This window comes from Electrona antarctica, assembly GCF_951216825.1.
Source record: "Electrona antarctica genome assembly, chromosome: 16".
Taxonomy (NCBI): Eukaryota; Metazoa; Chordata; class Actinopteri; order Myctophiformes; family Myctophidae; genus Electrona; species Electrona antarctica.
The window spans coordinates 43,806,436-43,820,452 of NC_136797.1; the positions used below are offsets into that span (position 1 = coordinate 43,806,436).

A 14,017-nucleotide genomic window follows, 5' to 3' on the forward strand; every position below is an offset into this window, starting at 1 on the left:
AAATCTTTGAATATATATATTTTATGAACATCATAATGTCCTGTGTTTGTAGGCTATCCTTTGTATCAGGTGTTGACTGAGTTAAACATCTTCCATTTTAGCTAAATGTGAAATGATTTCAAATGACTTTCATGTTGGTTTTTGGCCTGTCCCTCATTTCCCTCTATCAGCCACTATATTATTTCTGGGAGTCCATACACTGACTCCATTGCTAGCATTTAACGGGGATATGGGATGGGAACCTCCAAGCATCAGACACAAATGTGACTAGATTTGATCGAAGGACTGCCATTGGATTTTTTTGAATTTTCGTTTTTTCATGTCATATGAAAGCAGGGAATCATAGCTTCAAATTGACATATTGGTTGTTCAGTTTGACCCACCAGTTTTGGAGATATGGCTTATAGAGTAGTGGAAAAAAGACCAAGCAGAGAAAATTGACTTCTAAGCTTTAGTTCAGTGATCTGTGACTTTAGGGGGCGCTGTTTTCCCTTCATTTCTCCATTAGTCAACCAGCAGTGTTGCCATGTCTGCTTATTATAATTAGTTGGCCTTGTTTCTAAAGAAAAATAATGCATAGGCCTACTGTACCAATTTTATAATAATTTATAACCATAAAAATGTATTTGACAAAAATAAAGTGTAGTTGATTATTTGGGCTTGTTTTTAAAGTGTAGTTGATTATGGAGAGTTGGTAACCAAGTGGACCCTTATTGGACCTTATGAGTGTTTTTTGTGCAAAACTAATGCTTGGAATGGATTCAGAATCATGAAAACCCCCTAGTTTCATATGTCACATGCTACTTAAAGAATGATGCAATTTGGACTTTTTTGCCTTATATAGGATGTTATGGGTATGGTCACATATTATGGTAATAACTCAATTTTCCACGGGAGTTGAATTTCAAACTTTTAGTACATGTTATTAGACACCTTTAGAAACACATTGGTGAAGAAATTTCTTGGTAACGATTTAGTTCCCAGATTTTCATAGATTTCTCTTACTATAAACTTGAGCGAAGGTGTGGTCTCTTACTAGTGAAAGGTTGCTTATCACCAGTTTTCTCTTGGTTTGCTTTGTCCACTGGAATGCCCTCATGGTTCCTCCAGTATCGATCTCCTCCCATATAGCATCTGACTCCACCATGGCTGCGGGTTTCTTGTCTGGAATGTCTGTGGAATCCAGAGTTATTGACATGGTGAACCTCAACCCTACTGTGTGCCACTGCCATCTCCTTGGCACGGTTTGCCACGGAGTGTGTGTGTGTGTGTGTCCGGTTTTATTGGCCTGGGCTGGCCAGTAAAACCACAGAGCAGAGCAATTTATAAATCTTTAGGCCAGTCAGCCTGTCGGACATTGTCACTGTGTGCGTGCGTGCGTGCGACCCGTGCGTGCGTGCGTGTGTTAATGAGTCAGGCAGGGCTTATGCAGGGTTAATGTTTATTGTGCCATGGTTTGGCAATACATCCTTCAGATTGGTGTCACATGTTAACTCTCTGGGGCCACACATTGTTCAACTTCTGTTTCATCAGTATTTCTCCGTCCCCTTTGTCACCATCCTATAGCCTCCGTCTCCGTCCTCAGCGATGCATCGCGTCTCGGTGTGCGTGCGTGGTGAATGGCTGCGGGTGCCCTGCGGCCGCCCCACGGCCTCCGTCCGGTGGCTGGGCTCCGAGGCTCTGCGGCGCTACGGCCAGGCTATGAGGCTGGAGGAGGAGGAGGCCCACGAGGAGGTGGGCGTCATGGTGCGGAGGTGCCAGGGAGGAGAGCTCCTCCACCCTGACGATCTGCTCAAGGACATCCTGGAGGACAACGACTTTGTGCAGCTCGGTAAGGATTTTGTTGGTCAATTAATGCAGCCATATCTTTATCCCATTAAGAAGGCCGATTTTACAAAAGTGTTGCTATATCAGTGGTGCTAACTCATGTCAAGGAGGACCCCCACAATTATATGTATTTGGCTGCCAATCCCATCTCAATTTTCTTTTGTTTTAAGGGACCCCCAGAAGCAAAGCAAAGATATTAGTTAAATAATTAATTATATATATAAACATATAATAGATATAATCTTTAAAAGATTATATATAGGCATATATTTATATATATTAAAAAGAAATTGAAGAATACAAGCTTGTAGATCTGCTATTTTTGAATTGCCAAAGTATGAAATGACACATGATGCTTTCCCAGTTGTGATGGCTTAATGTGCTCACTTTTTACTAAATGAGTCCTCGAATTTTGCCTATAGTATTACTATTATATTCAGAATAAATGCAGGCTAAATGCATGAAGGGCAACTGGTTACCTGTTCACACAGCTCAACAAATGAGATGCCCACAACAATAGCCTATTTTAACTCACAGCTAAATTACCATGCAGGATTTTACAGTGCAGATGCATTCAATTAAATTGCCTGTGTTTTTCTTAAGTAATAGAGGCAGAGGACCCATTTCTACCAGCTAAAGCTTTGCCTTTGTATCCTTCAACTAATGCAGAGTTGTGTATGTGTGTGTGTGGTATTTAATTAATGTGTGCTATATTTTGATGGTCAAGTACAACTTTATTCAAGCCTCTTCAGATCTACTCCCTTAACTAATCCCCACCAGGACAAGCTCATATAAAGAACCCAAAGAGGTGGGTACTCCTCTTTCTGTAGTTTTTGTAATAAAGTAACTATAGTGCCAGTGCTACAATATGTGCCAGTAAGTATAAGTACTTCAAAACCTTCAAAACCGCTCTCAAAGGGCACCTACGGATGGCTGCAATTCGAAACTGGCCCCCGTAAGATCGGAATCCCCACCCCCCAACCCCTTTTCCCCTCACTGTATATGTTTCTTTTCCCTTTTTGCCTCCTTTATGATGAATTCCTGTTCTGTTCTTTGACTATATAGAAGTGTCTATTTGTACGTCTCTAAATGTTTTGATGAATTGAACAAGGTGGACCCTCTTGTAAACAAGTGTAATGCTTTATTGGGTGCACTCACAGTTAACAGTCTTTGTATTGAGTTGTGCTTGAAATGTACTGTAATTCTGCAAACTGTTCATAAATATTTCAATCAATCAATCAAAGTAAGTGTTTCTTCTGTGATGTCAGTACATGTATCTAGATGGGAACAGTCTGACCACTGCTCGGCTTGTCTTGTTGGGGAAAGGCATGTTCAAGGTTACGGTAAGGAATAGGCCTACAGAGCAGCTACAACAGTCAGTGAATCATTAAAAAAGTGATCGTGTTATAGTTGAAACCACAATTCTTGACCTGACCTGTTTTGACTCCTCAGTTGACAGCTGAGGCTGAAGCCAGAGTTATTCGAGCAAGAAATGTAATTGAGACCATCATAACAGAAAACAGAGGTATCGTGTGTGTGTGTGTGTGTGTGTGTGTGTGTGTGTGTGCGTGCGTGCGTGCGTGCGTGCGTGCGTGCGTGCGTGCGTGCGTGCGTGCGAGCGCGTCTTTCTTTCTTTCTTTCTTTCCAGCTTAAGAATTTCTTATTTTTCTTAATTGTTCATATTTGATATAAAACAGGCATTTTTCAACACTTTTCCCCTTGCTGAAGTTGTTTATGGAGTCAACACTGGGTTTGGAAAGTTTGCCAACATACTGGTGCCAAAGGAAAAGCTCACGTAAGTGGTTGTAAATTAACTTTAGTCTATCACCATGTCTGTGAGAAGAAAACAGTCTATCATCACCTGTATAAACAATGTCCAAGGTGTTGTGTTAACTCTGTCCCATCAGAGCCACCGAGTGGCGCGCTACGAGCTTGTAGGTCTGCAATTTTGGAAAAATTTTGAAAATGTGGCACAAATATTTGAATATAATATTCTTTCAGAAGACCTTTGTGGCTCTTAGGCCCTCTCCCGTGGCTCCCAGTTGCTTGGGCAAAGAAGTATGAAAAGGAATAAGAGGTTTTCTTTTTTTTCTTTTAGTTATTCTTTCATTTTGATATTGCAAAACAATGTTGCCTATACACCAGATAAAAATAAGAAACAAATTGAATGAAGGAAAAATAAAGAATGTGTTAATGCTAAGACATCTTTGTTTTCTTTCACCACCCAATGCTGCTGGCTTACTGGTATACTTGATAGCAAACAATAAAATGTAACATTGAAAGACCAGAAAAATCACAAATAATTCAATTAAAGTTTTGCTTTATCAAAGCAAACATATTTTGCGGCTCCAGATAGAATTGTAATACTTTTTTTGGCTCTTTTGATAATAAAGGTTGCCTTGGACCAAACAAATAATTAGAAAGAAGAAAAAAACGGCAGGTTACAACACTTTTGTTGTTGTTTTTCTTCTTTGTAATTATTTGTTTGGTCCAAAATATTGTTTGTGTTGTCATGAGTTGTCACGACTCGAGTTGGCTTTGTCCGCGGCGTAACCGTCTTTAAATAAATACTTTAAGAAATGTCTATGGGAAAAATGCATTGGGTTTCATTTCCTGGTCCAGGGTAGGAGGCGGGACTGCGACGCTCTATATGGTCATGCCTTTATATTATATACCATGTCATACCACGGTGTTGCGCGCCGAAAAATCTACAACAAAAACAGAAAATAAACAAAAACAGGACAAAAACTAGAAAAAGTGCCCTTCTGGGCACAGGTCTCCACCAGGAGGATAGGAGTGTGTGTGATGTTTGGCAAAATGTTTAGGAGTAATATATAAACGTGTGTGTGTGTGTGTGTGTGTGTGTGTGTGTGTGTGTGTGAGACAAGGCTTGGCCTGTTGTAGCGCCACCATGAGGCTGATTTGAAAACTGTCAAGTGGCATTTCTTCCTCAGCCTAGTGGGAATATGCATGCAGTTTCACCGCAATCGGACACTGCGTTGAGTAGTTGTGGCGATTTGTACAAAACGGGTACAAAGCGGGCTACTCCTGAAAAGTTTAGAAGCCAATCGTAGCCAATGAGGGTGGATTATGAGAAATCAAACAAACCCGTCTTGATCACATGACTATGGAGAGCATGTGTAACGATTTGCGTGAAATTTGGATAAAATCTGAAGGAGTAATATTACAAAATGTGTTTTACATATGTCGGCCTCCTGGTGGCGCTATAAAGAGCAGATGTGAAGAATTCCAGGCAAAGGTTTTTCCTTGGCCTCTAGGGAGTTGGCATACAAAGTTATCCACAGATCCGTGCAGTTAGAGGTAAAAACACTTTTCAGCCAGTTATAGCGCCACCATGAGGCTGAATTGAAAATGTTCACGTGGCATTTCTTCCTCGGCCTAGTGGGAATGTGTATGCACAATTTTACGGAAATCACACGATGTGTTCATGATTTGCAGCATTTTGTTTGAAACTGAGCACTCCTGCGAACTTTGGAAGCCAATCTTAGCCAATCAGGACCTGTTTCGTTGAATGGCTCTAGAAAGACTGTGTACCAATTTGTGTGATGTTTGGACAAAATCTGTAGGTGTACTGTCCAAAATCTTGTTTTGTACAAAGCGGCCTCCTGGTGGCGCTATAACAGGCCTTTCTGGAAATGTTGGGGCAGAGGTTCATCGTTGGCATCCAGGGAGTGTGTGTGCAAAATTTGGCATCGACCGGGTTAACGGTGCCAGAGATTAGCTGTTCACAGACGGACGGACGGACGGACACACGGACACACGGACGGACGGAGTGCAAAACATACTCTCTCCCCATGCCTTCGGCCTGGTGGAGACAAAAACAGACAATACAATAACAGTATGACAATACAACAATGATATCAAGGTTGGTTTTTAACTAGGGCTACTGAGGAGCATTTTAAATTCCAAGATAAAGTGGGTTAAGATTGGTGTTGTTTGTGCTGTGTTTTTCTACCTGAAATTGTCTAGGCCTAATATGTATACTAAAAAAAATACAAAAATAAAATATACAATCTACATGGCCACAACGGACAAGTTGTGGCCGTGTGTGTGTGTGTGTGTGTGTGTGTGTGTGTGTGTGTGTGTGTGTGTGCGTGCGTGGGCCTATTTGGCTTCAATGTGCACTAACTAACAGTTCTAACTGTCTCCTCTTCTCAGGGAGCTGCAGGCAAATCTGATTCGGTCTCACAGCGCTGGTAGGATATGTGATCATTGTTGCCACGTCCTATATTTAATTGTATTCAACAATATGGCTATCTATCTACAGATGCTCCAATCAATGGCCCCGTTCAATTTCAACCTTATTTTCCTCATTTTGTATTTGTTGCGCGTCTGTCTGTGATGCATGCATGCACGTGCGTTTAGGAGTTGGCGCCCCCTTGAGTGCAGAGAGAACACGCATGTTGCTGGCTCTTAGAATCAACGTCCTGGCTAAAGGACACAGTGGCGTCTCCATGGAAACTGTTGACGCTATGATGAAGGCTCTCAATGGTAATATTATGTAACATTAATTCATGGTATTATAGAAAATAAATACAACACAAATCAGATTTTAAATGACCAAACATCTTTCACATTGTGTGTGTGGGACGTGTGTGTGTGTGTGTGTGTGTGCGTGTCCTAGCATGCTGTCTGTCCTGGGTGCCGGAGAAGGGGACGGTGGGGGCCAGTGGAGACCTGGCACCCCTGGCCCATCTCACCCTGGGCCTGATGGGCGAGGGCAGGATGTGGTCGCCACAGACGGGCTGGGCAGACGCCACTGCAGTGAGTTGTTCCCTTATCGCCCCATTACCCATTACTGTTGTGGATCAAGGTTATGTTATTTTGTCATCTGACACCCAAACCATACCGTGTTTATTTAATTGTATATCTACAATGGTATATCTCTCCACAGTGAGGCTGGAAAATATAGCTTATAGCAGCCTACTACTATAGCCTACTAGCTTACTGGTAGGCAGAAAAATGGCAACCAGAATAACCCCGTTCTGAGTGAAACTCCTCCCTATGCACTGGCCCTATACTATACACAACACACTCTCCTTGAATGATCTATAGGACAGTGGTCCTCAAACCTGTTCATGTCAAGGACCCCCAAATTGATAATGTATTTGGCCACGGATCCCCATCTGAAAGGGTTTTGTGCCAGGGAGATTTGTGTGTTTTTTTAAATGCTAAAAAAAAAAAGCTTCAATCTTCGGATGTACGAGCTTGTCTATCTACTATTTTTGAATAGCCAACGTATAAAATAATAAATAAAAATAAAAGTGGTTACAATTATTTTGTGATGCTGTATTATAATAACACATTTTGCTGTATGGGGACCCCCTGGAACTTCCTCAATGACCCCTGGGTGTCCCCAGACCCCACTTTGAGAACCAGTGATCTAGGAATTGACTGATTGTGTCCAAAATGTGTGTTTCAGGTTCTGGAGGGCCATGGACTCACACCTTTAGTGCTGAAGCCAAAGGAGGTACACCTGGACTGGCATGCACCCATTTAGGCCTGACGTCGAAATTAAAACAATGTCTTCTAAATCCTATGTTTCTATGTCAATGGTGCTCAAACATATTCATGTCAAGGACATTGGCTGCCAACCCCCATCTGAAAATATGTTGTTCCAGGAACCCTCCCAGTAGCAAAGATTTGAGTTAAAAACCTGCTCTGTAGCAATATATATTCAAAGATTTCAGGCACATTTTCACGATTTTTCAAAAATAGCAGACCTACAAGTTCATAGCTGAGCTTGTAGATCTGCTATTTTTCAATAGCTAAAGTATAACATAATGCTTAGTTAAAACACCAAAAGGGGTTCCTGTCCAGAATGGGTTAAGCCAGTATAGTTTTCAAGTGTGTTTGTGCCAGGCACCCCCAGAAGCAAAGATTTTAGTTAAAAAATGCCCACTTAAAAAAAAAGTATAAATAGCTCATATTGCACAATTTGCTATATTTGAATAGCCAAACAAGCTATAAAATATGGTTAACGTGGTTCAAATGAGTGTGATGGTGTATTAACACGTGCATTTAGCTGGGGAGTCTACAGTGGTACATTGAAATATCAGTAGAGTAATCATTCTTATTCATGGTGATTGTGGTTATTGATTAGGGGGTTGCGTTGATCAACGGCACTCAGATGATCACGTCTCTCGGAGCGGAGGCCGTGGAGAGAGCTATGGCTGTGGCCAGACAAGCTGACATCATTGCTGCCTTGACTGTGGAGGCCCTCAAAGGAACAACTAAGGCTTTCCATAGTGGTACGCACGCTTGCTCGCACGCACGCACGCACGCACACACACACACACACACACACACACACACACACGCTTTTTTTTATAATTTATTTATTGTCATTCATCAAGTGAAAATACTTGGCTCTGGTAAATTACGGTTCTAGGTTCTGGTAACTTGTGGTGGGCATTTAACATTATTTTTTAACGTCATGGACACCATTCAATGTAATGGGCAGCGACGGCTCCGTAAAAATTGTGACTGGGGGTGCTATGGGGGGGCTGGCTATTTAGAGGGGGGCTAATGAATCTTGGTTTACATAGAAGTCAGTCAATGGGTTCGATTCCCGCTCGGAACGCTGTGGGTGCTGGCGGCGCGTTTCGTCCTCCATCAGTGTCCATACCCGAGGCGGGGTTGGCGAAAGGGCCTTTCTGTGTGGAGTTTGCATGTTCTCCCCGTACCCTCACAAAAAACATGCAGTAATCCTGGTCTCTAAACTGCCTCCCCCTGGCCAGCCGGGGCGCCTGATGGAGGGGAAAGGAACTGGTTGGAATAATGTGTTCCTTCCACGCGCTACGTCCAACCAGTGAAATCCCCCGTCAGGTGTAAAGGAGCAACTTGGACACTCAGGCATGAAGGAAGCATGAGTTCAAGTCCGTTGCTCTCCCCATGTCCCATATTATGGGGACTAGGTTGGCGGAGGGTGTGTAGAGCCCAGGATCACATTAGATAATTGACACAGGGGTGAAAAATGGGTTACAAAATCGTGGGATAAAAAAAAAGAAAAAGGAAGTCAGTCAATTGGGCTTGTTTTGAGGGGGGGATTAGGGGGGGGGGGGCTAAGCCTCCACCAGAGGGGGCTCCCCCCCTTCCCCCCCTGGAGCAGCCGTCCCTGGTAATGGGGCGACAGATTCATTGAGTTGAAAGGAGAGAAGTGGTGCCATGTTATATTCAGTCTCTCAATCTATATACTGTAAATTATTTATTGAGAAAATAATGGACCGATTAGTGGATAATGGAAATAACCTAGTTACTAGTACATACATAAAGTAATGTTTGTTAATTGTATTGTTTTGTTTTGTCAGCTATACATGCAGTGAGACCACACCCAGGTCAGATGGAGGTCGCACAGAGGATGTGTTCTCTCCTTGATTCTGAAGTTTTCCCCTCCCAGATCTCAGGTACACACACACTGACACACACACACACACACACGTGCGCGCACACACGCACACGCACACACACACACACACCTTTTATCCTATGGGGTATACGACCATGACCAATTTAGGAATGACTTCATTCACCACTGCCATTTCCTGCCATTTATTTCCTCCTGCAATGTATTTCCTTTCGTCCCAGAGAGCCATAGATCATGCAAACGTGTCCAGGATGCATACACCCTGCGCTGTATCTCTCAGGTATGATTGGTTGAGTACAGGGGTGGACTGGCCACAGGACGTTAGCCTGGCTAATAAGCCAGACCGAATCAGCCGTTGGCAAAAAAAAAATTGCCTGCCGGCGGATTACGGTCTGGAGAGGCTCAATTGTACGCCCATTTCCTACACCAGAGAACTGGTGTGGCCAATCGGGACACGGTATGCAATATGGGCGGGCTTTGGTACAGTGACGTTCAATGCTTGATACCTTTGACTGACAGTAGCTCTGACCAATTGCGTCAAAGAGAAAATGTTTGAACCCGCCCCCCCGGGAAACAAGATCCATACACAGCATCTCCAGACTCAAATACCAAACGACAGTGTGATTTGAGTCTGGCTTATTAGCCAGGCTAACAGGACGTACCAGGCAGATGCCCGGTGGGTCGATCCCCTGGTGGGCCGATCTGGGCCAAATGTTAAATTAGTTGTCTGTTGGTTGTGTATCATTTATGTTGTACTGTAAATGTGGTGGTGTTAAAGGAGAATTCCATACTAGAAGGCTTTCTTACCTTTATTTGTAGTTGTTACGTCCCCACCAAAGAGGTCCAGGTGTTATATTGTGCAAAAAGCTCCTTATTGGCTATTTCCCCTACCATAAGCCCTAAATGAATTGCATTGAATTGAATGGGGCTATATAAATGGTAAATGGTGCATTTATATAGCGCCTTTATCCAAGGCGCTTTACATAGATTGTGCATTACATTCACCCATTCATACACCGATTGCGGCGGAAGCCATGCAAGGTACCAACCAGCACATCGGGAGCAATTTGGGGTTCAGTGTCTTGCCCAAGGACACTTCGACATGTAGACAGGAGGAGCCGGGATTCGAACCGCCGACCCATGGATCATTGGACGACCTGCTCTACCTCCTGAGGGTGTTGTGCTTATTTCCATCGCTCAAAATTATTATTTTTTTGTATATATCCCCTCTTCATAATGTAAATAATATCCCAAGCGGCACACATTAGGCCTACTACTTATTTCGATGGAAATAAGCGAATTAGCACAACACCCCATAGCCCCATTCAATTCCCATTCAATTCAATGCAATTCATTGAGGGCTTATGGTAGGGGAAATAGCCAATAAGGAGTTTTTGCACAAAAAAACACCTGGACCTCTTTGGTGGGGACGTAACAACTACAAAGAAAGGTAAGAAAGCCTTCAAGAATTTGTATGGGCCTCGACCCAAAAAGTCACTGCGCACTGGTTGTGGTGGGCCAGTCTGGGCCAAATTCCGCAAAAATGTCCGGGCCGAATTTTTGTCTCAGTCCAGCCCTGGTTGAGTACGTGTATGCCTTTGTACACTCTTGGCACAACCCAAGACCTTTGTTTATAGCCATAAGCTGACAAGCTGTGGATGGCATTTATGCACACTATAGTGCTTTTCTCTGCTTTTAGTGATACGATTAGTATCTCACAGACTCACACTGTAAAAATCATCATTTTTTTAAATAGTCTTTTTTTTGTTGTTGTGGTTTTTACATTTGTAAAGAGTGTATAAATGGAACCAAATGTGGTTCCGAATCCTAACTAATGGACCCATAAGGGACCCATAAGGGTCCCATAACTAAAATGAACCATTTTGGTTCCTAGATATCAATCCTTTTCCTGGGGATCCCTTGGAATCAGACCTCTGTTTATGCTATGGTGTCTCATGTCTGTTGTTGTCCTGTATTGTTATGTATTGTTTGTATGTTTTAAACCACTACTTTTGCTGTAAACCTAATTGCCCTTCTGGGACATTAATACAGACCTTGAACCTTGAATCACCTCAAGGACCCCTGGGGGCCCACGGATCCCACAACCAGTGGTTTAGTGCAGAAACTACTAAGAATTACTGTACTTCTAAATAATGTATTCAAATGTACAGTTGCCTTTAATGAAATGAGGTATGAAGGCTTCCACTGTGCAGTAGAGAGTTGTCATCTTTGAATTAACTTCTTCTCCCTGTACCAAGGTTCACGGAGTGGTGAAAGACACCATAGACTTCGTCCAGACGGTGATCTCCACAGAGCTGAACAGTGCCACTGACAACCCAGTATCCATCTATTGTTTGTCTCCCTAAAGCTGATAGACACAGACAATAAAATGTCTGTGTCTGTGTGATAATGTGGTAGGGCTGATTGACTGGTAATACAAATGTTCTCCCAGAACGGGGCAATGTTTGGCAAACCACACTCATAATGACCCAAACTAAAAGTTCCATGATGAATCCTTAATTTGTCTCTAGCTGGTTTTTGCAGAAAGTGGAGAGACAATGTCTGGTGGGAATTTCCACGGCGAGTATCCAGCCAAGGTGAAGGCACTGCACATGGAATAAATACTGACTTCTTTATCTCCCGTAGTTGGGTGTTTGTTTAGGCAGAGTGACACACATAATATGTGTGACTAGCCTATATTATAGGCTAGTCTATAGTTGGATATTACTATTGCTATTACTGGAATTAATGTTGTTGGAGCCATATATCTTATTTGTGACATTAATGTGCCTAAAAATATACATCCAATGCCACCATAATAATAATAATCTTTATTGTCCCGAAGGATATTCATCTTCACAGGTCTGTTCAACACCAACAACAAAAACAACACATATTACAGAAAAACATTACACCAAGACAATACAACAACATGAGTTCCCCACTGTGTACAGAACCATCCTATCGGCGGGGCAGTTTGTTTAATGCCGCGATGGCTGAGGGGACAAAACTCCTACTGAAACGAACCTTTTTCCATGGCAAGGTTCTGTACCTTTGTCCTGATGGCATGAGGTTGAAAAAGCGATACAGGGGATGATCAGCGTCACGTGCTAGCCATGTGATGGCCTTATTGTTCATATCAGAAAGTGTTGGTGTAATAACCCTAACCTTAATAACCATTATAAAAGCTCTGGGAAATAGTTTCTTTAGTTTAACGCATTAAAAAAGCATCTGTGTCATTTTAGATTTTAGCTATGTATAGGACATTGGTTACTTATTAAAAGAAATAGCAGATATACAATCTCACAGCACGTCACTTTCTGCCGCGGAGTGAGAAAGCTGGAATATATAAAATCTTTGAATATATACAGTATATATTTAAGCGATCATTTATTTTACTCATATCTTTGCTTCTGGGGGTCCCTGGAAAGAAATCCTTTGAGATGCGGGTTCGGTGGCCAAATACATAATAATTAGGGGGTCCTTGGCATGAAAAAGTTTGAAAACCATTGATTATAGCAACAAGTTTTTGCAGAAAAGACATTTGTATTTGTATCAGGCCTTAATGGGTTAAGGGAATACCACTCATTTTCAACATTTTACTATTAATTAGGGGGCATGAAAAAAATCTTTAACATTGTGAATCACATCTTGATGATATCATCAAGATGTGATTCACAATGTCAATGATTTTTTTCATGCCTCCAGTTCTAGGAAACACAGAATGGGGGGACTTTTTTATTATTTCCACAAAACAGCTCTAAGGTATATTAATGACATAGTAAAATGTTGAAAATGAGTGGTAGCCTATTCCCCGTTTGTTGGGTGTGGTGCAGGGTCATGTGGGGTGGCCATGTCAGTCATAGAACATTGTTGTTCTTGTTTTTTTGGTTTGTGTAATTCCCTGCAGGTACTCGACTACCTGGCCATAGGAATCCACGAACTATCCAGCATCAGTGAGCGGAGGATTGAGAGGCTGGTTAATCCCTCCCTCAGCGAGCTTCCTGCCTTCCTGGTTGCAGACGGAGGCTTCAACTCAGGCTTCATGATGGCTCACTGCACCGCTGCCGCCTTAGGTAAAGAATGTGATTACAAAGGCTCCAATGTGTTTCCATCCATCCATCCATCTTCAACCGCTTATCCGTAGTCAGGTCGCGGGGGGAACAGCTCCACCAGAGTGCTCCAGACTTCCCTCTCCAGAGCAACATTAGTGACTTCCTCCTGGGGGATCCCGAGACGTTCCAAGGCCAGTGAGTCGATGTGTTTCCTCCAACTGCACCTTGGTCTGCCCCGGGGTCTCCTCCCAGTGGGACGTGCATCGAGGACCTCCCTAGGGAGACGCCCGAGAGGCATCCTAACCAGATGCCCCGAACCACCTCAGCTGACTCCTTTCCAGGCGAAGGAGCAGCGGTTCTCCGGTACTCCGAGTCTCTCTCGTGTGACTGAACTTCTCACCCTATCTCTAAGGGAGATGCTAGCCACCCGTCGAAGAAAACTAATTTCGGCCGCTTGTATTCGTGACCTTATTCTTTCGGTTATGTGTTTCCAACCTGTGCATAATTGGCCTTTTTTTGTTTTTCTGGCTGATGTGCTGTTGCCGTGCACAAAGACCATCTGGCCTGAGAGAGATGACAGCTTTAGCTTGTGTTCATCATCAGCCTCAAAGTAGATGCAAGCAAGGAATGGGCCTCAAAAGCAGGGGCATAAACTGGTAAAAGGGGGGTCTTAACATATATATTTGTTTCATTAAAAAGGGTGGCTTTAACATTTTTTTGGTGGGATTATATTGTAATAATGTTGGGG

At 42.9% G+C, this 14,017-nt stretch overlaps 1 protein-coding gene across 1 annotated transcript in view; it reads left to right on the top strand.

The window, feature by feature from the left end:
* Positions 1-3,318: 3,318 nt before the first annotated feature.
* Positions 3,319-14,017, top strand: part of LOC306939510 (histidine ammonia-lyase-like) — a gene marked incomplete at its 3' end in the record, with an annotated part of 34,982 nt that continues 24,283 nt past the window's right edge. Inside the window, exons 1-12 of the mRNA XM_079524097.1 lie at positions 3,319-3,352; positions 3,556-3,622; positions 6,007-6,044; positions 6,214-6,339; positions 6,473-6,612; positions 7,271-7,318; positions 7,952-8,099; positions 9,159-9,254; positions 9,436-9,494; positions 11,473-11,553; positions 11,746-11,811; positions 13,125-13,290. Coding sequence (XP_079380223.1) covers positions 6,249-6,339; positions 6,473-6,612; positions 7,271-7,318; positions 7,952-8,099; positions 9,159-9,254; positions 9,436-9,494; positions 11,473-11,553; positions 11,746-11,811; positions 13,125-13,290 — 895 coding nt within the window. The 5' untranslated portion in view covers positions 3,319-3,352; positions 3,556-3,622; positions 6,007-6,044; positions 6,214-6,248. The remainder of the gene's footprint in view (positions 3,353-3,555; positions 3,623-6,006; positions 6,045-6,213; positions 6,340-6,472; positions 6,613-7,270; positions 7,319-7,951; positions 8,100-9,158; positions 9,255-9,435; positions 9,495-11,472; positions 11,554-11,745; positions 11,812-13,124; positions 13,291-14,017) is intronic.